The sequence below is a fragment of the Lytechinus variegatus genome, chromosome 18, assembly GCF_018143015.1.
Source record: "Lytechinus variegatus isolate NC3 chromosome 18, Lvar_3.0, whole genome shotgun sequence".
NCBI lineage: Eukaryota > Metazoa > Echinodermata > Echinoidea > Temnopleuroida > Toxopneustidae > Lytechinus > Lytechinus variegatus.
In genome coordinates, this window is record NC_054757.1 from 2,922,978 (window position 1) to 2,946,677 (window position 23,700).

General features: G+C 35.2%; 2 protein-coding genes across 2 annotated transcripts; one reads left to right on the plus strand and one right to left on the minus strand.

Moving 5' to 3' along the window:
* Positions 1–7,942: 7,942 nt before the first annotated feature.
* Positions 7,943–14,070, minus strand: LOC121431989 (translation machinery-associated protein 16-like). Its single transcript, XM_041629791.1, has 5 exons — positions 13,953–14,070; positions 10,867–10,979; positions 9,929–10,051; positions 9,042–9,190; positions 7,943–8,305 (listed from the first exon to the last, which is right to left on the minus strand). Exons 1-5 carry the CDS (start codon positions 13,953–13,955, stop codon positions 7,965–7,967), a joined length of 729 nt encoding a protein of 242 aa, XP_041485725.1. The 5' UTR covers positions 13,956–14,070; the 3' UTR covers positions 7,943–7,964.
* A 3,825-nt stretch (positions 14,071–17,895) lies between these two features.
* LOC121431937 lies at positions 17,896–22,229 on the plus strand. The gene is made up of 3 exons (XM_041629716.1): positions 17,896–18,154; positions 20,089–20,364; positions 21,518–22,229. The coding sequence occupies exons 1-3, from the start codon at positions 17,984–17,986 to the stop codon at positions 21,599–21,601; spliced, it is 531 nt and encodes a 176-aa protein (XP_041485650.1). The 5' UTR covers positions 17,896–17,983; the 3' UTR covers positions 21,602–22,229.
* Positions 22,230–23,700: the final 1,471 nt, after the last annotated feature.

Here is a 23,700-nt window from a genome sequence, read left to right on the forward strand (position 1 = left end):
CTTTATTTATAAATGGATGTCAATATACACAAATGTATTGTAAGTTTAGAATATGTATGTACTGCCCATTAATTTGTATGGCTAAAAAAATAATTACCCAATAACAATGAATTTTTTCACCAGAAATTTTTATAGAATTGTTACACTAAAAGTAAATACATGTAGAACAAAGAAGCTTATTGCCAAAACCTTAGAGCTTTACCTTGTTCAATTTTGTCGATAATATTTTAATGTGTTTTTTTCTCGTTTGCCAACTGCTCTTTAGAGTTTTTTTTTTTATCGCTGATAACTTTGTTTGGTGCAGATAGCTTAATATGTTTTTGTTGCCAATAACTTTTAAATGTTTGATACAATGTATGTTTGTCCTTCATCATTCCTTCAGTCTACATTCCATCTAGTATGAAGCTGATATGCTGCCCAATATTAATATCCTATTCATTTGTGCAAGATTTTGTTAGTAATGCGTTTATGTTACAATACCATCTTTCCTTCTTTTCATATTTTTTTGTCAAAGGTCCAATAATAATAATCCCACCAAACTTTCCTCTTGGCAATTGGAAGTACTTTGATGTAGTGTAATAGCAGTGTATACATGTAGAAGTAGATATTTTTCTATTACGTCACAAGAACTTCACTTTTTCTGAAGCCCTACCCTCTGTACATGTTTTTTTTCTCAGATATTAAAGACTTTCAGCTCTACCCAATTACTTCAAACATAAATCAGAAATTTTGACCGGAATCAATAGGAGAGATTGAAATCATGGATTGTGCAGATTATGTGTATAATTCAGTTCACTGGAAAAGTTCCAATGATGCACTACACCTTTTTGCAAATGGTGCTAAATATATGCTTAATTAAGCGCAAACTTTATTCATGAAATTTCTTAGTACATGGTTTTGTTCCCCTCCTGGTTTGAACTACTTTTGTGAATTTGGGTTTTTACTTCTTGATGTGATGAAACATTTAAAATATATTACTAGAGCAAATGCCACAAAGTAAATTAGCAGTATAGCAGAATTAATGGGTATTATGTGTGTATTCTGTAAAATTCAATTGTAATTATTGTCAAATATTTCACTTTTCTTTTCTGAACACTGAAATAGTATATATATGTGTGTGTGTGTTTTATTCTGCATGATGTTAAGTTTAGAATTAAATTATATACAAAATATGATTATGCCATGAAATTCATGTGAATAGAACTAACAATGTGTTGAATTTTATCTGAGAACAGTTTATGCACTAGTACTATTGTATCTTGTAATATGTGTTAAAATATGGAATGTACTAGAAGATATTGAAAACCTATTCAAGTTGACTGAATGTTTCATATGAAAGGAAAAAAATGACCTATTATGTAGAGATCTATGTGTAGGGTTTACAATTGTTGGATATCATAAGTATAGCTGGCAACTTTCAAAAAATGACCAAAATGTAAATAAAAAAAAATTGAGCCTGTTGTACGCAGCATTGATCAAAGCTCTAAAAGAATGCATCATGCAGCATTATTTTCCCCAAACAATCAAATAAGTATTAGCACCATACCAATGAAGCAATGATCCAAAACCATAATTGTGTTGTACTAGTTGACTTTTAGAAAATAATTCTGTAATAAGTGTATGATTCAGTATCATGGGAATTGGTTTGCAGCTCAGTGAATGTAATTATACTAGGATTCTATGATATACCTTTCAGTGTTAATATCATTGTTTTGTTTCAACTACCTTTCCCGCTCTATATGTAATGCACTTTGTTTTTTTTTTTTCCAGTAGGTGCTAGTGAGTTATTATTACCAATATTATTCATGTACATGTAATTCAGCCTTTGCCTGCTTATGGAATTTTATCAAACTAAATACCATTTATCTGTCTATCCATCTATCTATTATTAAATTGAATATAGATAATATATATTCCATTTGTATATACAGCAAAATTCCCAGATTGAATGCTATTTTATTTTAGATCAGCAGAGTGACTTTACAAGCTTTTAATAATTTAATTAACCTGTGCTTGTTTAAAGGAAAAATATAGGACTTTATGAAAATAATTTGCAAATGATGTATTAATTTCATGAATAGATGTATGTTATGTTAAAATATATAAAATGATGAAGAAACTCATGAATTTAAGACTTTGAAGCAGCCATTGTGTAATAAAAAAAAGAATAGCTTTATAATCATATGTGGTGTTCAGCGCATAGAGATGCCAAGCTAGTGACATAGGACAGAAATAAACAGCTTTTCTAGGGATTTATTTAAAATTTCTGATATGTTTCTATCAACTACAGACACTGGTGAGTGTAGCCAATGTAATTCGGCTTTAGGTCTAGTGGTATACAAGCACTGTTGGAGTATTTTTTTATAAGTATCAGCCAATGAAAAACAAATTTGTTGGAATGAGTAAATTATTCTGAAGAATAAAGTTGGAATCTAGAATGCCTTTAATATTATAAGGTGTTTTTTTATATAATGCACCTGACTGTGAGGTATTTTGATGTACTTAGAATGTGTTTAATGATTTATTCATTCTCTCAGATGAAAAGTTATCTTTTGAATTTAAACAATTTTCTTGGAATGATTATAAGGTGATGAAGTGGATCTTTACCAAATGATAAGTTGCTCACATGTGACCAGGATTTTATTTCACCTAACACATGAATTCACTAATGACCGGTGATGATCAGTCATTGACTAGTCTGATATTGAGATAAGGATGGTTTATCAAATAAAAATCTACAATTCTACATCACTATCTCATGACCCAGTGGCGGACGGTGACCCGGAGGAGACAAAGCATTGGAGGGGCATTGTATTGTTTGTGAACAATGCTGTGCCCCTCCAATGCTTTGTCTCCTCCGGGTCATGGCCCGCCACTGTCATGGCCAACAAGCAATCATTTTAGCAGGGCATTAGAATAATTACTTACACTCAATACCTTTGACAGTTCAAACACCTTCGGCTTTGCCTCACACATTGTTATTTCACTGTCCCAAATGTACCTCATGTAAAATGTCCTCACTGATATTTAATTTTTAATAAACTGCATGCAAAGATAACAGTCCAGTTATCATTTACTTGATAAATATCCCCTATTATTATTATATTATCCAATTCATTATCTTGTCAGAAAATTTGTGGATTTATTGGTCTTAATGTCAGTCCAGAATATTTTTGTCAAGATTCATGTATTGAATTATACCAAAGTTACAAAAGGAGTGCAGGGACTGATATTCATTCCAATATTATCTTTTCAGATTTGTCTATTCTTTATGTATGTACATATTTTAACCTTGACGAAAAGTGACTATGGTATTAGTAAAGTGAACTGTTAAAATGAATTTCATATAAGAGTTATATTTATGAGTATTTATCGGCATTTGCATCATGTTTATGTATGCCAAGGCCCTGTCTTACATAGAGTTGCGATTGATCCAATCAACCACAACTATGGAAAGCCAGTAACGTCAACGTCTAAACTGCATGGCCGTGCAAAATATTTTATAGATAAGATGTGTATTCATACATTCATCATTTCCTTGAAAATTCTGTGTGGTTCTTTTTCTTTGCAAAGGACATTGTGCACATTTTTCTAAAAAAAAATTATGACATCACTGGTGGATTTCCATACAGTTGAGGTTGAACGGATCAATCGTAACATTTTGTAAGACGGGTCCCTGGGCCCCGCAACACAAAACTTAGCGATTAATCAAAGTTTGATTCTGCAAGTGATTGTACATTGATTCTGATCTGTGGAATTGATCGTAACACTTAGTCATGTGATCAATCTCTTTGTTGGGTCCTTAGTTGTGAGAACAGGGTATTTTAAATGGTTATTATGATTTACTATGTAGCAACCATGGACCTACAATACTACTCTGACTAGTGGGTCCATGGAATTACCAATGTGTATTGTATGTACATGTATATCAATTCTTTGTATTATTATGATTAGCTATTACCGTACTCCAAATCAGCTCACATGTTGGTCTCTATGTGATAACCTTGTATTTTTGTATATCTGTAGTCAAACAAATTTTTGTGTTTAAAAATATGTAGGGCAGTTTAATTCATAGGGGTGACTCCTGTACTATCTGCTTTCATTCCTCAGATAGTTAATAATTGATATTTTGTTTAAAATTAAAAATTAGAAGTAGATATGAATATCATGGAATTCAAAATGAATGATACAAGTTTTAGCAGAATTTTAATGAAATGATGCTAGCTTCACTTTTAATGGAAGAGGTATCTATAAATTATTTGTACACTACCAGTATATATTAACAACACTGTAACGACAGAATATGAAATTTGCTAGAATTTTCCTAATCTAGCTATTATAAAATCTAATGAAATATATATCATTTGATAGCATACACTTTAGCCTCTGTTCTGCACTTAGTTTAAATTTGTGATCAGTAGTGCATGAATGATGATGAATTGTTTTATGCCATAATGCAAATTTTCAGACCTTGCTGTGAACTTGCTATGTGTCGATGATCATGACTTATTTCTATTTTTTTTCAGAGACATGAGATGATATGGTTTTATTTGAAAAAAGATTCTTTTGATTCATTTTTTGGGTTTCACTCATTCTGACAGTAAATTTAACATGAACTACAGTACGAATATAATTGCAGCTCTTGTACAATGAGGCATTAGAAGCCAAACCATCATTCATCTAAAACTTTTCAAAATGAAGTACCAATTGAAATGCTCAGTATGATATGCAATTGATTAGAAACATGATTTCCTGTGAATGTTGCAATTCAGTATGAGCCTTACAGATTGTTATTTTTAAACTACAATTCATAGATTATGTTCAAACATTTTTCAGGTATCAGAATTGAATTTGTTGCGTTTGTAAAAATGCTACCCACTCACTGAAAACCTTGCAAATGATGCGCTCGATGTCTTATGTGATCATGTGTATATAGACACATTATTGAAGAAAATAATTCTTTGATATCGTATGCAGTACTAATGCCAGAGAGTGATCATATACCTCATACTGGCCCGACTCCCTCAAAATTCTATAGCAAATGGAAGGCTTGAAATAGTCTTGCTGTGCAAACCCTTCACTGGAGTTAAGGGTCTGAATGTGCAGCCTACTCATGCCTTGTGTACTGAAGGCCCTCTCGCCATGGAGCTACTAACACAGTTGCTCCATGCTCTCGCTCAGAATTGAAACAGCAAGTTTTGTATGTGCTAGTCTTTGCGTGGAGACACACTTGTTGATTGATCAAAGTTTCAATCAGGGTCTCTGCCTGCAGACTAGGTTTGAAAAAGATGTATAAACATTTACTGCCATTATCTTTTAAAGCAAAATGATCTGGAATATCTTGCCCCATATTCAGGCTATGTCTCTCAGTTGTAGTTGGTCCATGGTATTAAAGAGTCACTAATTTTACTCTGTCAATTATGTCTAGTACAAACATTAATGATTCCTTATTTAAGCTGTTGTGAATGTGTATGTACATGTAATATCACAAATCACTTGAGAAATGTGCATTTTGATGTCTTTATATGTAAGCTGCCATGTCTTTGCCCTAGCGTGTAGATGCACATTGTAGTTTGAAAATTCAGGGTGTATATGCAAACAAGATGCAAGGTATATTGAATATGAATGTGTATAGAGAGAACTTGATGTGATGGTTGATGACAGTGTAGTATTACTAAGAAAGAAAGCAGTATAAATAAATGTGGTGCTAGAATGAAATGTGTTTCACGTTTGCCATGCTTTGAGTACACTACGATCATTGTGGAGAGGTTTGAATGGCTGAAAAAGAGAGAAAAACACATATGATACGGGAGGAGAGGATCAGAAAGAGACAGTGGGCAAATAGAGATGGGGGAGAGAAAGAAAGAGAGGGAGTGGGAGGCTGGGGGGAGGGAGAGCAAGAGGGAAGGGAGAAAGGGGAAAATACATGGTAAATTAGTTAAAAAGAATGAGGGTATTTCCAATTTCATTTCCATCATCATCACCACCATCATTTTTATCCCCGCCATATTCGTTTTCATCATCATATTCACTACCATCAACACCATTTTCACCTCCTAGTAATAACTGTAATTATTATTATAATCATATTCATCATCGTCATCATAATCATCATCTCCATCATCATAATCACCACTATCACCACCACCATCAACATCACCATCATCATCACCATAATCACCATCACCAACATCATTTATCTATTAATCCCAAGTCCATTGTTTTACCTGAATGATAAAACAGCATGCCAGAAAATGTAGAACCCCCCACAAAAATAAAACATACATGATGGTAAGTATATATACGTTTATATTTCATCCATTACTCATTGTAACAGCAATACAAAGCATTTTTTTCACATAATTAAAAAAAAAATGAGGATAGACGAAAGTCCCTTGCGTGTGAAAAAAAATCTGAACCACACACAACCCCCCCAGATAAATTACCCTGTGATACTACCACGTTCTTTTAGGCTTCTTCAAACAGTCAAACTCATCTCCAGCTTTAGAAACAGAGCATGCAGTCTAAAGAAGCCTAAAGCAACATAAAAACACTTTTCAGACTACAGAAATTTTCTTTAACCCTAGGAAATATGCAGGGCTAAAAAGTGTGTGTGTGTGGGGGGGGGGGGTAGGTCTTAACTCAGTAATTTTCCTGGGGTCTGGCTTAGCCAAATTCGGTTTCACACTTCCTAATATTACTACAGTGGGCTAGCACAGAAAATGGCATGGTATGACTGTTAAAAAGCAGCATTAGCCTGCTTTTATATTGAAGTGATAGCCAGGCAATTGCAGTGCAAAGAGCTGTAGTCTGAAACCACAATCATAGAAGTAGAAAGTTTCATGTCAAATGCATACTGTATGGTAAAATCATCAATATTCATCAGCTGGGCGATAGTCCAGGATTGACACCTGCTTCCCCAGCTATTACAGCAAATACTGTTGGTTTAGGAAAACAGTCTGAAAAAAAATAGCAGGGGGAGGGGGAGAGAAAGTAGCCTGAAAGGCATAAAAGTATAAAGTCTCACAAAGTAATACCAAGAATCCTTGATTGTGTACAAAAACTTCTTTTTTAAGTCCAGCAAAATACCTCTCACGAATTCACCGGACAGTTGTCCACACTGCCTAAATATTTATTCAACGAAACCCTTGGACAATGGACAACTTTAATATCAAGAGACAAATAATCTGGTGCAAAACATTGCTTCAACCTGGGCAAATATTCGACTTACAAAAGGTAAACATATGCAAATTTACCTGTAGTTTAAAATGAATTCCGAATTTCAAAATCATCCAAACACATTGATTTTGATCAACTGCTTTTACAGATTTTTCATACATTTTGAATATAACTTCTTTAGGGTATTAAAATGACCTTGTTGATGAGTAGGCGGAAAAGGAATAGTGATCTGTATTGTAATTGATACAGAAATCAAATTAAATTGTAGTTTAGTTTCCCTAGACAATACATTGAGTATATTAAGAAATAAAAATGGTTTCATAGCGGTGAAAATGACCTTTATTGACACTTCATTATATAAGCATTGATCTGAAATGATAGTTGTTCTCACACTGATGATGCTCTGATGATTCTTCAACATATATTATAATAATAATAATAATAATATGCAACATTTATATAGTGCTCAATACAAATGGTTCTTAGCGCGGCTATCCTTCCTCGAATGCTCGATGCGCCCAATAAGCTTATTGGGCGCATCGAGCATTCAAGGAATTCCTTCCTACCGGTTACCAATTTACTACACCTGGGTCAAGAGTGGCAAATGTAGATAAACGCCTTGCGAAAGGACGCTAGTGCTGCGGTGGGATTTGAACCCGGACCTTGTGGTTCAAAGTCCGAAGACTTATCCACTGAGCAACAACACCTCTACAATATTTGTTTAGCACCTTGAGGAAAATTCACTCCCGTCACGGCAACTCCATTGTTCATTTGTTGTGAGGCATTCAAAGACTTTCTACCCCTTCATCTTCTTTACTATCGTTCCTTTCATCTTCCATCTCTTCCTCATCGCTGTCCAACAAATCATCCTCAACCCCCTCATCATCATCCCCGTCGTCGTCCCCTCGACCCTGGTGATCACCTTCCTGTTCATCCACTCTCTCAGCATCAAGTTCTTGACCATCTTCCACCAATCCATGTGAATTCGTTGATTGTTTACCAAAGTCTGATAGGTCAGGAATAGTTCTCACAATCCTCCTCATTTTGATGTTTCCAAGGAATTTAGGGCTTCCATCCCATACACGAAAGAGCTTCAGGTTTCTTCCGTCACAGATGTCTGGAATTTCTTCAAGAGAAAACAGAAAGTTCGGTACTCGAGTTTAGCCATAATGTACAGATTTAAAGAGTTGAAATATCATCATTGATATTTCAGCCAAAATACAATACATAGATTATAATAATTGGTTCACATACAAGGTTATGATTAGACAGATTTAGCTGCAAATTTTTGTGATTATAAACAGCAAGTAATCTCAATAATGTCAGTAGGTAAATCACAAAGGATCATTACATTTACAAATATACACTTATGAACACTGAATTTGTATATTGATATCAGCCATGGAACTGGGTTCTTGAGCAATATTTGGTCAATCATAACAGTGCAAAATGTTGCATAAATTCAGAAAATTGTATGCTGAGACATCCAATTCTAATTCAATCACAAAAAAGATGAGGGAGATTTCAAAAGGAACATAAAAGAATATAGCATTTCCTTTGCACTTTAAGAACATCAAATATTCACACACACAATGTCACAGAAAAAATATTGGTCAGGAACAAGAGTTCTTAAATTTTAAAAAGTTTTAACTTTGTGATGGTATGCAAGCAGCTTCAAAATGTAAATTCCATAAATCAATTTTTAACATAATGATAAAGAAATAATTTTCTATTAAAAGGGGGTATGAAAAGATGTGATGGAATATCCAATGCACAGATACAGTCACTTCATTTTTTATGGCATATTTTTGGAGAAATTATACGACTTTAAAAGAATTACAAGGAGTAATTAATATACTCACCAAAACCACAAGTATTGAACTGTTCTTCTTCTCTGTTCATCGTTTGTTTGATAACATCTTCTCTAGTAGCGTGTTGCCGTCCACTCCTTGATTTGATGCTATTGACAATTGATATTTGCTCCAGTTCTTCTTCAAATCTCTCTAGGTACCTGATCAAGCACAATTGAAATCCAGAAAATATAATCAATTTTAAATTTTATGTAAGCCTCTTATTCCTTGCATTCATATACATCTGCAACTGTGATATACTGTACATGCATAATAACAAAAATTGAGTAGTACTAGTAGTCAAAGTAGTAAATAAAAAGATATTTTGAGAGAGATGGGGATATGAGCTATATCATAAGCAGCAGCAGTAGTAATAGAAGAAGTAGTAGTACTTAGAAGTAGTAGTAGAAGTACATGTAGTAGTAGTAGTAGTAGTAGTAGTAGTAGTAGTAGTAGTAGTAGTAGTAGTAGTGGTAGTGGTAGTGGTAGTGGTAGTGGTAGTGGTAGTGGTAGTGGTAGTAGTAGTAGTAGTAGTAGTAGTAGTAGTAGTAGTAGTAGTAGTAGTAGTAGTAGTAGTAGTAGTAGTAGTAGTAGAGAATTAGTAGTAGTAGTAGCATCACCATCATCATCACCATTGTTATCACCATCATCACCATTATCATCACCTTCATCATCATCATCATCACCATCATCATCAACACCATCGTCATCATCACTATCACCATCATCATCAACATCATCGCCATTATCATCACCTTCATCATCACTATCACCATCACCAAAACCATCATCACCACTATCATCACCATCATGATCATCACCATCATCAACATTATCATCTTAATTTTCATCATTTTCATTTTCATCATCATCAACACCATCATCATCATCATCATCACCTTTCTACTATCTCCTCAGCATCAGCTCTGCTGTAGTTTGTTTTATCTGGATCCAATGCATCTTGAAACCACTTTAACTTCTCAATGAGAACAGAGTTCTTAAACGAAGTCTCCTGATGAACTCTGAGAAAGAAAGTCACAGATAAGTGAAGATTAAATTTTGGTCATATGAATTAAAACACACACAAACAAAAAAAATTATTCAAATTGGCATACATCTATGAGAAAGGTAGTCAAATATAATATAAATCTCAAACTAGCTTTTCAAAATTATCTGGAAATATTAAGTAACAAGCAAGGATTTGTAATTGACCACTATCTTGATTCCTCCCATTTTAATGGCCAATTTGCGGCTATATGGGTAGGACCAGAGAGCAAAAAATTCTGATATTCAAGGAAGCAAGCTGAACCCCTGTTTACTTGCCGTAACACAAATGTCACAGTTTTGGAGAACAATTCCCATCCATGCTCTCATTTTCTTTGTGATGTAAATGGATGCTGAGTAAATACACAAGCTAAATCATGCATCATAATCATGCGTCATGGTCTAATGGTTATGACTCTCGCCTTTGAAACAGAGGATCGTGGGTTGGAATCATAGTCATGGCGAATTTTCCGTCAGCAAGAAATTTATCCATACTGTGCTGCACTCGACCCAGGATAGGTGAGTGGGTACCCGGCAGGAGTAATTCCTTGCATGCACTGAGGGCCGGTGATGGTAGCTCGAGCTAAAGCCTGAGTAATATTAGCAGCCCTTTGAATCTTCAAAAATAGTGCTTTATAAATCCAGCTATTATCATTATTATTATATCTTTGAATGCAAGATTGCTCCAAATCATTAAGTCTTACTTCATTGTGATGGAATTGAGGCTTTTGATTTGAAGAGGATAAAACATATACCATGACACATTTCCTTCATCATAAATGATTGGACTCACTTTCTGACTCTCTCTTTATGAATCTCTCTTGCACCAAGCTTGTTAGCCTTTCTGCTCTGGGGATGAATCAGTTTCACAGACTTAGCAGCTACCTTGGTCTTTCCGGCTTTGGGCTACAACAAAATGAAAATAAAAACAGAAAGTCAGAAACATTACTGTTGAGCATGCTACATCATGATTGGGCAATGGTAGAGGTACTTGTGAATTCATATAAATATCACGTGATTGATTTTATTTAGTACTATGTGCAACATCTCCCTTTTTTGCATTTCAGCATTTGGTGCATGTGGAGAAAGAAGGCAAACCTCCAAATTTGATATTTAATATAAATCTGTAATGGAAAGCTAGAAAGTTAATATTAAAATAAATGGTGTCTACATATATTTTGAGGGTACATCCTACTATTAATGTGTATGCCCTAAATCAGTAATGATGTGGATATGAATTATGAAAAATGTAAAAGTTTTTATTTCTACAGGATAAATTTTGCAACTTATCATTGAAACTTTATCATGATCGAGCACCTTATCAAACTGTAATATCTCCATTTTTTAAAACCACTTCTCGAGCATGGAATAATGAAAATTTTAGGATATATTTGTTTGTAGCATTCTGGGTTTTCTAATCACTTTATTTGTTAAAAAGGTGCTCAAAAAGCCTTTTAAAAAATAGAATTTTTAAATTGCTTAGAGAGGGCAGTAGATCATAGATGCAACATTTGAAAAATAAAAAAAACTATCAGTTTTGGGCACTAATGCAGTTTCGCATACCAGCATACCTCACCACCAGTAATCGTTCACAAATGTCACAAATGTCGTAGCAAGTCTCTCAATCACATTTTGAGGTCAATATACCCACCTCTTTTCCAAATATAGCGATTGGTAAATGTGACTGAAAGACTTGTAATGACATCTGTGAACGAGTACTGGTGATGAGGTATGCTGGCAATCAGCTATTGTTGTTGCAATCGGCTTGTGTGAAACTGCAGTAGCGCCCAGTTTTGTAAGTCTAGTTAATTATTCTACTCTGGCATTCATTTATGTTCTGTTTTTCATTATCTTGGGGATCATTTTTCATTCAACAGGATGCTCAAAAACTGCTAATTTGAACATATATTATTGAGCCTCTCTAAGTCTAACTTAATAAAAAACTGGAACTTGTGGAAGGCCAAAAGGCAAAATTAACTTTATCTCACATTTCACAAACTCTCTTTTGACTTTTTGTCCCTGAAAAATTAATGCCATGGCGCACTGCCATGTCGACATTGCTGTATCATGTGATGATCATGTGTATGTAGCATGCATCATAATCATTGCATGTCATTATCATCATGAACAAAAATGTAGAAACTGAGCTGTATAGCTGTACAAAGAAAACAAGTATTTATTTGTTGGATTGAGAGGAAATAGGCCAAATATTGCCAACCTACATTTAGATCATTTACATCATTTATGATTATGAGAGACAGTGAAATGTAATGTATACCCAGTTGTTGTGTATCCGGACGGGTTGTTGGTCCGGACAATCAATTTTAGAATGTCTGTCATTTGGAAAAATTTACAAGCGAAGTTTCATCAATTTTTAGTACAAAATGTTGGGAAATATTATAAAGAACAAAATAGATAATGATTACAAGTAATGAATTCATATTTTTAGTGTAATCCACAGACAAAAAAGAAGGCTTCAAAAAGATAAAGTGTCCGGACACCCGACCCCCCATCCTACGTGCCGTAAGCGCGTTTCCGTTTTACACCCTGGCGAAGGCATTTTCCGGAAAAGTAGCCAAAAAGCGACTAGTGAAGAGTCTACGTCTACGTTTGTTTACATTATCAGCTGGGCGCGCGATCCAAAGTCCGCACCGAAGTTATCCGCAGAACATACTTGCAAATGCAGCTGAGCTTATACTTTCCAGGTTCAATACGAATGTTTGCCTTGCCGATTTTCTGATGTCTGTCTTTCTCTCTATCTGTCTATATATCTATCTCTCAAATTCTATCTCTATCTTATCTATCTATGTAACTGCAGTATCTATCTATCTAATAATCTTCTCTGTCTCTCTCATTCTTTATCTAACATCTATCTCAATATCTCTATCTCTCTCTCTCTATCCATCTGTCTGTCTTTCTCTATTTCTCTCTATCTATATCTATCTATCTATGTATCTATCTATCTGTTAATTTGTCCATCTTCTCTGTACGTCTCTCTCATTCTTAATCTTTCTATCTATCTAATTAACATCTATCTATCTGTCTCTCAAATTCTCTATCTCTCTCCTTCTCTAGCATCTGTCTGTCTTTTTTCTCTCTTTCTCTTTGTCCGTCCATATTTCTATCTACAACAATTCTCTCTCTCTCTATCTATCTATCCTTCTCTCTCTCCTCCGTCTCTCTCGATCCCTCTCCCTCTATATATCGACCTCTCTGTCTCTCCCCCTCTCTCTATTTATATATCTATCCATCAATCTCTCCCTCTTTCTCTCTCTTTCTATCTATCTATCCACCTCTCTCTCTCTATTTCTATCTATCTGTCTACCTTGTCTCTATCTATTTATCAGATCTTTCGGCAGCTTCTAAGTGTATCAATCCATCAAACTTCAATTTGTCTACTATAAGTATCTGTTTATTTTGATTTTGTCTGTCATTCTATTCATTTAGTTAATAATTTATTTTTAGAAAAAAAAACTATCATAAACAACGCGACTGCAAAAGCATGTTCGGATTTCACTCCTGACTGCCGCGGCTCTCTGTGTACATGAAGCCGGTGCCGAGGAACTCTGTGCTCTGATCAGTAACTGTGCAAATTGCATGCGGTGGTGGACTCGCCTGTGTCGCACGCAGGCTGCAATGCAACCAGCGACGTGTGTAGACTCTTCACTAGTCGCTTTTTGGCTACTTTTCCGGAAAATGCCTTCGCCAGGGTGTAAAACGGAAACGCGCGTGCCGTAAATAATTCAATCACACATGTCACAACACAAAAAGCAATGTATGGTACAACACAAAATATATCTGCTCAAAAATGTAGTAAAATCTTGAGTGACTATCTAAAACCATGCACAATGTATGAGCACTAAAGATCATTTTTCTTACCATCTTCGCGAATAAGTGCAAACAGCCGTGAAAAACGAGAAAATCTTGCAGAACTACCGAACTGTTCACGAACGAACGTCAGCATGGATGAAGTAGTGTCGCCGCGAGACGTCAAAGTAAAAATAAATAAGGAAAAATATGTAAGTTTAAAGGGATGGGACCGGGCTGAATTTATCACAGAGCAAAATAAATGCCGAAAATTTCATCAAAATCGGATAACAAATAATAAAATTATTGAAGTTTAAAGTTCAGCAGTATTTTGTGAAAACAGTCGTCATGAATATTCATTAGGTGTGCTGATGATGTCACATCTCCACTTTCCGTTTTCTTATGTTCTTACATATAAAGAAAATCATAATTTGTTCATTATTTCTGAATAATATGTCTCCTTATAATGAAATAAGTTGTAGCAATAAATAATTAAATGCACTAAATCATTTGTCAATCCAATTTTTGTAGTTCTTGGAGGAAAAAATTGAATAAACATAATTTCATATAATAAAATACAAAAGAACAAGTGGAGATCGATGTGACATCATCAGCCCACCTATTGAATATTCATGACGACTGTTTTCACAAAATATTGCTAAAATTTAGAATTCAATAACTTTGTTATTTGTTATCCGATTTTTTTCTGCATTTTGCTAGGTGAATTCTATTCTACTTTATTTATTAAGCTATACATACTTTCAGCCCGGACCATCCCTTTAATAAAAAATAAATTATCTAACCTTTAATGCAGTTTATGAATAAATTAACGATGCTTTGGTTTGAAACGTAATCTTAAATGCCATAAATGAAAATTTTAATAGGCAAAATTGAATGTTCATTACTGGTGCAAAGTTTGGTGTAAAGAACATTGCCTATGATTTTGAGTGATTTTCGAGTGTTTTTCATGGATTTTTTGCAGTCCACGATACCTCTGCCACCCCTCCCTGCCAACACATTGTAGTGCATGTAATTTTGTCTGAAGGAGAGCAGTAATGAACAGCCTACTCTGATCGATTAACAGCTATTTCTCGGTGTCTACAGATCATTAATAATCACTTAGAATAAGCGCTGTGTTGTTGTGGAAGTGCATTCGGACATTTAATTATATAGACAGGGTTAAACCTTCTTCAGTGACCAAAATTTGTCAAGGTTCGATTTGAAAGTGCTCAATGACGGACTTTCTGCAACACATAGGATGCTGGAAGGCTGTTCCATTCCTTAACAGCTCTTTGTGAAAAATAACACTGCCTCATCAGAAGTTGGAACTTACATGTGTGTGTGTGTGTGTGTGTGTTTTAGATAGTTGTAAGTGGTGATCTTTTAGGGCGACTGATGGAGTGTTGAAAAACAAATATCCATCCCGGCTAACCGTAAAGCACTTGCGGATCCAGCTGGCCCGCGCCCCTCCCCCTTGAGAGGCACAATTAAAATTTGTAATGTAAAAATGCCGTTAAAACACAAGTGTGCCCCCCCTTGAAAGTGAAGACCCTTTTTATTTGCTTGTCAAATTTTTTCCTCGGGGAAAATATGCCCCCCCCCAGTTGGAAAATCTTGGATCCGCCCCCGGAGTGAAGGTCTTCTATTCGATCTAGTAGACTAGCATATCACTGAAGCAAACTAGTATCTTTATGCTTCGAAGTGACTTCGAATTGGGAAGTTCGATCATATCTGTTTTAAACGTACAGGCATGTATGTTCTTGTGTTCCATTAACCATCGCTCATACTCTTAATTGTTTGAGGGGATTAGTTTCCCGACGCTGTAAACCACTGGCGGCGGAAGCCAAAAAATTTAGGGGGGTCCACCTGAAATTTTGGGAGGGACACAGGTAAAAATGTGACAAGCCCAAAAAAAAAGGTATCAACCTAAATTTTAGGGAGGAAACATCAACATTTTTTTACAAGCAAACAAAACTAGCGTAACTATGGGGGGGCAGAGTGCCCCCCACTGAAGAGCCACCAGTGGCCCCCTGCTTTGAAGTTGGAGACCCTCTTTTTTGCTTGTCAATTTGTTTTTCTGGTGCGAAATGTTCTTGACATCCTGTTGAGGAACTTTTTTTTTTTGCTTGTCAATTTTTTTCTGGTACGAAATCCTTTATTTCTGGTTGAAGACCTTTTTTTTTGCTTGTCAAATTTTTGGGCGGCCGATTTTGCCCCCCCCCCTATGAAAATCATAGGTACGCTACTGATGCTCAGCCAATTATTACAATAAAAAATGATATTCAGCTTTATAGGTCAATGATGCGGAACTCAGTAGTTTGTGGGATATTTCTGTTTTAATTACTACCAAACGTCTCGTACTTTCTTTACTCTTCGCATTAACACTAACCATGGACATTCCAAATTTACACTCTGAAAAATTATGGCCATACTTATGATTCAAAATGAAAATTGCTCTCACGACATTTCACATGCATAACAGATTACAGTACAGCAACGAACAGATCAAATCATGATACAGATAAAATAATGCAAAAATAGTTTTGTGGGATCTAGTACCTTTATCATTTTGAAACTACACTGAAGTTTTTGCTGAATACATCCAAAAGGATCAAATATTCAGCTTATACTAGGGGAATGCAACATTATTAACAAGTTGTTTTTAGAGGGAAAGTGTAAAGCGCAAAATGTAAAAGATTTATATTAAAATGTATGAAAATGGTACTTTACTTTTTAAACTGGCCGTGAAAATTTGGTGAACTTTTGGTCGGTTTTCAGAGTTATTTCCCTAAAAGGCTTTTACATTGTCTCTGTTAAATTTCAATTCTCATTCATTTTCCTATTTATTCTACATCACAAATCGGGATGAAGATACTAGTAACTGACGAAAACGAAAAGACATTCTGAAGGGGTTGTGGCCTAGTAGGGGTAATTGAATTTGAAGAAAAAAATATCATGTATAAAGACATTAACATATTTTTATCCAGGATTTTTTTTTTCTCGATCTATCTTTTTCTAACGATATCTGAAAGGAATGGTTTCAGACACTAACAATCAGTATCGTACCTAAGATTTTCCACAGGGGGGGGGGGCAACATCGTCCGCCAAAAAAATGACAAGAAAAAAAAGCTCTTCAACCACAAATAAAGGATTTCGTACCAGAAAAAAAAATTGACAAGCAAGAAAAAAAAAATGTCTTCAACTTCAAAGGATGCCGGGTCACTGCATGGTGGCTCGTCTGGGGAGGGGGGGGGGCAGGGATTCGTCCCTTGCATGGGTAGGGACTCGTCACTCGTCAGGGGGGGGGGCAGTCTGCCCCCTGTCCCCCATTCTTCATACCTACATGTATTTTCGACAATCAATGTTACCATGGACTAAACACACCATTCCCTCACCTGAAATGGGGAGTATCATAGACCCCCATCCCCATGATCGACGCTCACGGTGAAAGAGTCAGTACCATCTCGAGGATAATCATTTTTATCATTATCGTTTTTACCATTATTACTACAATATGATGAAGATGATGATTGGTTATGATGATTTGAATGATTATTAATAACAATGCTGATAATAATAAAAATAATGTTCGTATTATGCTTATACTTGTCATATGATACATTTTATTATGTGTTCGACCTTAAATCATTTGGGGATGAAAACACAGGCCATCCCCCACATGAAATATTTGGGGATATAGGCCGGGGCCTACCCCCTGTCTCCACGCCCCCCCCCCCCCCCCACCACCACCATCCCCTGGGATCGACGCTTTGAAATATATATATTTCGTACTTGTGTTTAGTATCCAAGTTTTGATTATCTTCTTTATCAAATAAAATAGGATAATCCAAAATAGGCATATCTATTTTCATATTTTCAACACGAATCACTTTTCAGTTTTTCCATGAAACTGCATGGCGGCACCACAGTTCGCCATTTATACAGGTTGCACCTGTGTACTCTTTTGAACCTCTGGCTTTAGAAATTAAAAGTTATAGCTTCTTCTTTTTCTTTGTAGACACCGTACCTCCTTAACTTAGCTTCGGCAAATTAATGTCAATATTTTATTGAATAGTCTATTATTACAATTATTTTGCTTTTTCATGATGCGGTCCACTGTGGTAATTTTCCTCATGGTAGTGGCAGTACTGCTTGCTATATTAGCACAGTTGGAGCTTGTTTCGGAGCCACTTATTGCTCAAAGATCTGCAACTATCTCATCAGATAAATACGAGACTTTCCGGATGGTGACGGATCTCCACAGTTATCACAAGGTACGGAACGGTACCGGTGTCTACCGGGCAGAGACGGGGGTGTGTTGGGATGTGTACCGTTGTCGTTGGATTTTAGTGAACGATGTCATGACACTTCTTGAATTCGACCCGATTTTTCTGGCAAGTGACAACCAGCCACAAAATTTTGCCAATGCTTCTTTTAGCTTTACCTTTTCTTCTTTGATAGAATTATTAGAAATATTTGACTTTGAGATATTTTTCTTTTTTTTTCTCTCCCTTTTCCCTGGGCTGCAGCTGCCGGCTGTAGATGTAGTGTAGCCGTAGAATTTACTTTTATCTTCTGGAGTGAGAGTCCATCTACTTAAAAAAAAATAGATTAAGATGTAACTTGGGCCTCTAACTTTAGACAGATCTAGGTTTGATATGATTACAGTACCAGGCACAAATCTTTGACTCACTATTTTTTTTATAGTACCATGACTCGTGAGTACCTATTCTATTCCCTATATTTCAACCAGGTCCAGATCCAGAGAACAATTGATTTGGTTCACTGATGGCTGAAGTGAGTCAAAGAATTGTGACTGCCTGTGGTAGTTTACTTATGTTTTAGTTAATGACTGTTATTTTGTTTCTTTATTTTTCAATTTTTTCTTTTTGTTCCTTTTTCATTGTTTTTTCTTTTTCTTTTTTTTGTATTCCTTTTTTTCCTTCTTTTTTTTCATTTTCTTTTTTTTGTTTTGTCTCTCATTCTTTTGTTCAATTTGTTTACTGCTACTTCTACAGCTAGCTGCTTCTTCTGGAAACAGTCCACCGTCTGGTGTATTGTCGTACTGGTGAAGTGCAGCGTGCAAGTGTACATTATCCAATAAAAAATTGCTTACAGCGTGCAAGTAAAAACAACCACCATTATTAACGGAGCTGGGTCTTTTGTACCTCTTGTTTAAAGATGTGTAGAGAGGTACAATTAACTGTGCTTTAGTTTGGGGGAGGGAGTTCCAAAGTCTTATCGAATCTACAGCATGCTACTGCATGCTGTAGTGTATTGCTTGCCCACATTAAATGAATAGATCCAGTTGCAATCAGGATAAACGATGATTTCATGAGAAAGTCAGTACAACAAATGTTAATTGTCGCCATATCATTATAGTAGATTCTCCCTAGCTGCACTGGCCCTATCCTAGGTCAGAGTGTCCAGGCAGTTGAATGTACAGCCAATAAATAAACATAACTTTTACCTAACCAGGAGGCTCCAATAGAGTAAAAATAAGTAAAGAACAAGTCCGGCCCAACAAAAAGATGATGAAAAATCCAATAAACATAACACTGAAAATTGAATCAAAATCGGATGTCAAATAAGAAAGTTATGACATGAAGTTTCGCTTAATTTCACCAAACAGTTATATTCACATACCGGTTAGTATGCAAATGAGGGAACTGATGACACATCACTCACTTTTTCTTTTGTATTTTATTATATCATATGTGAAATATTCTAATTTTCCCCCATTGTTCTGTGAAACAAACTTACTTCTCCCTGAACATGTGGAATTACCATTGTTTAACATTTTATGGTTCAGTCCAATTTGTCCTTATTGTCAAATCTGTAATTATTGAAATATTGTATAATTCAACCAATAAAAAACAAAAGAAATAGTGAGTGAGGGACATCATCGACTCTCATTTGCACGTGATTAAATTGTGCATATAACTATTTCGTAAAAAATAAGCAAAACTTGAAAATGTCATAACTTTCTCATTTTACATCCGATTTTGATGAAATTTTCTGCATTATGCTTGTCTGAATTTGCTATATTGATTCAAATCAATATTTTTCTAAGATGGACTTGACCTTTAACTAACGTGAGCTTTCTCACAGTAATTATTTTTACTTTCTAGGAGTCTCCTGGATATGCTTACCACATTTCTCAGTGGGAACAACACCTTTGATTAATTTTTCCTATTTTTATTTCCAGTGGATGTCATTTATTGTATACGTTGCTGAGGACTTGGACACTTCCCCTCAGATGAAGATGGGCAAACCCTTCCGACTGTATGCAAGCTCTCCGGTCGGAAAGATTGAGCTGCCAGCAACGATCACAAAGCATCATTCTCCTTCACAGTATGAATTTGAGACAAAGGGCGCCCTCTTTGGTGTACGATCCCACATGGAGATTGTTGATGGCAAGATGGCAGGTTTCTCTAAACTAACTTGGAAGATCCATGCTAAGAGGAAAAGTTATCTATACTGGGTATGTACATGTACAATCTTATTCAATGAACAAGGTGATGTTACAAACCTCTATAATAAGTTTGGCAATGTTTGGCTTATTTTCTCTTTTTCTTTGGAACAAATGCTTGATTGTTTGACACCGTCGGATTCCATTACAGCTGCAGGTAGTCATCATTTCACTTGGCTCTTTAGTAAATTTGATTCTTTCAATTTTTTTTCTAAATTAAAAATAGAGATTGAAAAATTAAAATTTTCTTGCCATATTACTTTCCACCAATAGAGGGCATACACAAAAATATGCCAAAAATTCAAGTTTTGAGTTTTGCAAGTTTTGCTCTGGTGAATACAAAAATTATTTCCGAGTTACTTTTGAAAAGTAAATTGCATAGATCTGTATGGAAGTTATTTTTGTTCACAAAAGTATTATTTTAATGATTTTTAAAGTGTTCATTGTGTACTGCATTGACATACCATAGTCATTCCTGTAGATTCCCCACAGGCAGGATGGTTGCAGTGGGCAAGTGCATGTATGCTATGAAATCAGTGGGAATCCATGCAAGGGTGAAAGGCTAGCTATTAGCTCAAGTTCACACAAGCGTTAAAAGCCAGCAGTACAAGTACAAAACCATGGACCATCGATATTTCATGTATAATTGTGCTTGATAAATAACATTCATTTCATTCACCCTTTTTGTATAGTAAGGGATAGATGTTATTATCAAATTGTTATGACAGTTACATTTCAATCTTTATCTTTAGTTGTCTATGATGATGGATGTCATTTTATACGCCCGTCCTATGGGACGTATTATGGTATCACGCTTGGTGTCCGTCTGTCCGTCCGTTAACTTCTCCTTTTAAACAAGATAACTTCAGTTTAACTTAACCTAGACTCATATAATTTGGTGTTTATGATACTATCATGGATCCCAGGAAGCCTATTGATTTGGGGGTCAAAGGTTCAAAGATCAAGTCGCCACCTTCCACTTTTCTTGCTTGACCAATAACTCCATTTCCCACGTTACATGTGGGGATATTGTGTTCTTGCCCCAGCAGCACTCTTGTTTTATATTGTAGATTACACAAACAAGATGCATGTGTGAAATGACAATTAAAAATACTGAATTTTTACTGATACAAGTGTGTTTTATATTTTATTAATTTTCTTATAGATTACTGTTGTTCAACCTCTGAAGTTCATCCTTTCTCAGCAAGTAACTGCATCTCTCTTCAATCTGAAGGTTCTCATGCAATGACTGTCACCAAACATTCTCCCTGGCCTTGTTTCATAAAACAATCATTGTATCTTTTCAATGGATCCTTGGTTTTGATTGGCTGTTGAGCAATGTTACCATGGTAGTTGCCATTGTTGACGAGTTCAGATGATTGTAAATTTATGTAATAGGGCTTTGTTCATATGGCAATAAGGTAAAGTACTACTTCTTTTGTCTTGTGTTTTATTAACTTTTCTTCAACAGGCCTGTGGTAAACAGAGCACACCCCATTCACATCTACTTTCTTGAACTGGTTACCCTTAAATCAGTTTTGGAAACCAGTCTAGGAGACCGGTTTTCAGAGCCACTTCAGGGCCACTCTGCGTTAAGTGGTCTTGTTACCATGAGAACGCTCTCAGTTCGGAAAAAATGAAGAGGCTGAACATTATGAAAAGAATGTTTTTTAAAGGAATAGATATATATCATGAATGCGTAAGTCAGTGAATTTGAAAACTTCCTTGATGGTTAATGACGAATCACCTTTATATCTCATGCGCAGTTACCATTGTCAAACGGTATATATAGAGCTTAAATTGAAAGTAACAGAATATTAATTCCCCCTAGCCTCATAGATCTGTTATCCTTTATAAAGTAATTACAATTATAAAATGAAAAAAGGTATTGGATCCTAATTCATTTTAATAATCTACATATATTCGTACCTTTCTTGTGCCTTGATATTATACAGGCAATATCCCATCGACCTTTGTTTTGTGAATATCCTACATGATCTTTCAAATAGTTGTAATTGTCAGTGTGTATTCATTCATATAGTTTACATTAATTGTTCATTCAAATTGGCTAAAGCTCAGTAGGAGTTGGGATAGCTCAGTCAGTAGAGTGGGGGTTTGGATTCAGGTAACCCGGGATTGATTCCCACTTGGTGCGCTAGTCCCCTTTGGTAAGGCATTAATCCTTATTACCAGGTCCCTCAGAGAGGACCTTAAGCCATTGGACCTCTGGTTGCTTGCTAACAAGCATTCATGCTTTCTTAGCAATCAGATAAAAAAATCACCACCATTTATAATCAGCACCATTCAGTTATGGTTTACAATAAATTTTGATACCAGTACATTCCATGCATCCAATGTTGAGGCATTTGAATCTCTCATCTTTATACAAATCACACAATTAACCTCTCTTTATTAAAAAAGGGAAAATACCAGTATTTTCTAATATTAGATCAACATTGTTATCATGGTTTGCAATATTTTTTTAAGATTTAAACTTCTGAAAGTTCATGTTTTAGAAAACTGTACATATGTATTTCAACAATGACCTGATAAATTCAAGTGAAAAGAAGAGGCAGGGGTGTGTAGATTTTTCAAGATTTGTTTACACTGAAGTTGTGTGTATAATCTGTATGACAGTACTGAATGAGCTGAAATGAACTCTGTTGATATTGCCAATTTGACCAACTGTAATTTCTCTTCCAAAAAGAAAGAAAGAAAAAAACCCTAGTTTTCTGGAACTGTTAGATTGTTTGATATTATTTTAGTGCAATGGGTAATGTTGCAAAATTGGACATCCTTTTTAATATTGATGTTTTAGATTTGTTTAGAAATCTTATGACCTGGACCATTTGGTGAGCCTGATTTTACAAATGTGAATACATGTATGTGATCATGTTTTTTTTAACTATAAATCCCCCAAATGAAACCACAATAAAACAAATTGTTTTTGGATGAATTTGAGTAATTGGCTTTCACATTGAATTTAACTTCATTAAAAAAAATCTAACATACATCATAGCTCAAAGTTTTTGGCCAGCAAAATTAAAAAATCTACCTGACTTGAGTCTCTCATTACCATGATGTGGGTTCAAAAAATAGTTCTCGATTCTCATGATCATAAAGGTCACAAAATTTGATCTAGCCAAAACAACTGTAGCAACTACATTACTCACAACAGGAAAAGTTCATCCCTGTTATTCAGCAAAAGTTATTCACATTTGAATTTTGGTGAGAGAAAATATTGCTTTGTCTAGCCAAAAGGCTCTAGACAATGAAGAAGAAGAGTAATATCTATGCATTATGATTTGGCATATTGTCAACAGGTATAGGTTTGAAATCTTTCTATGT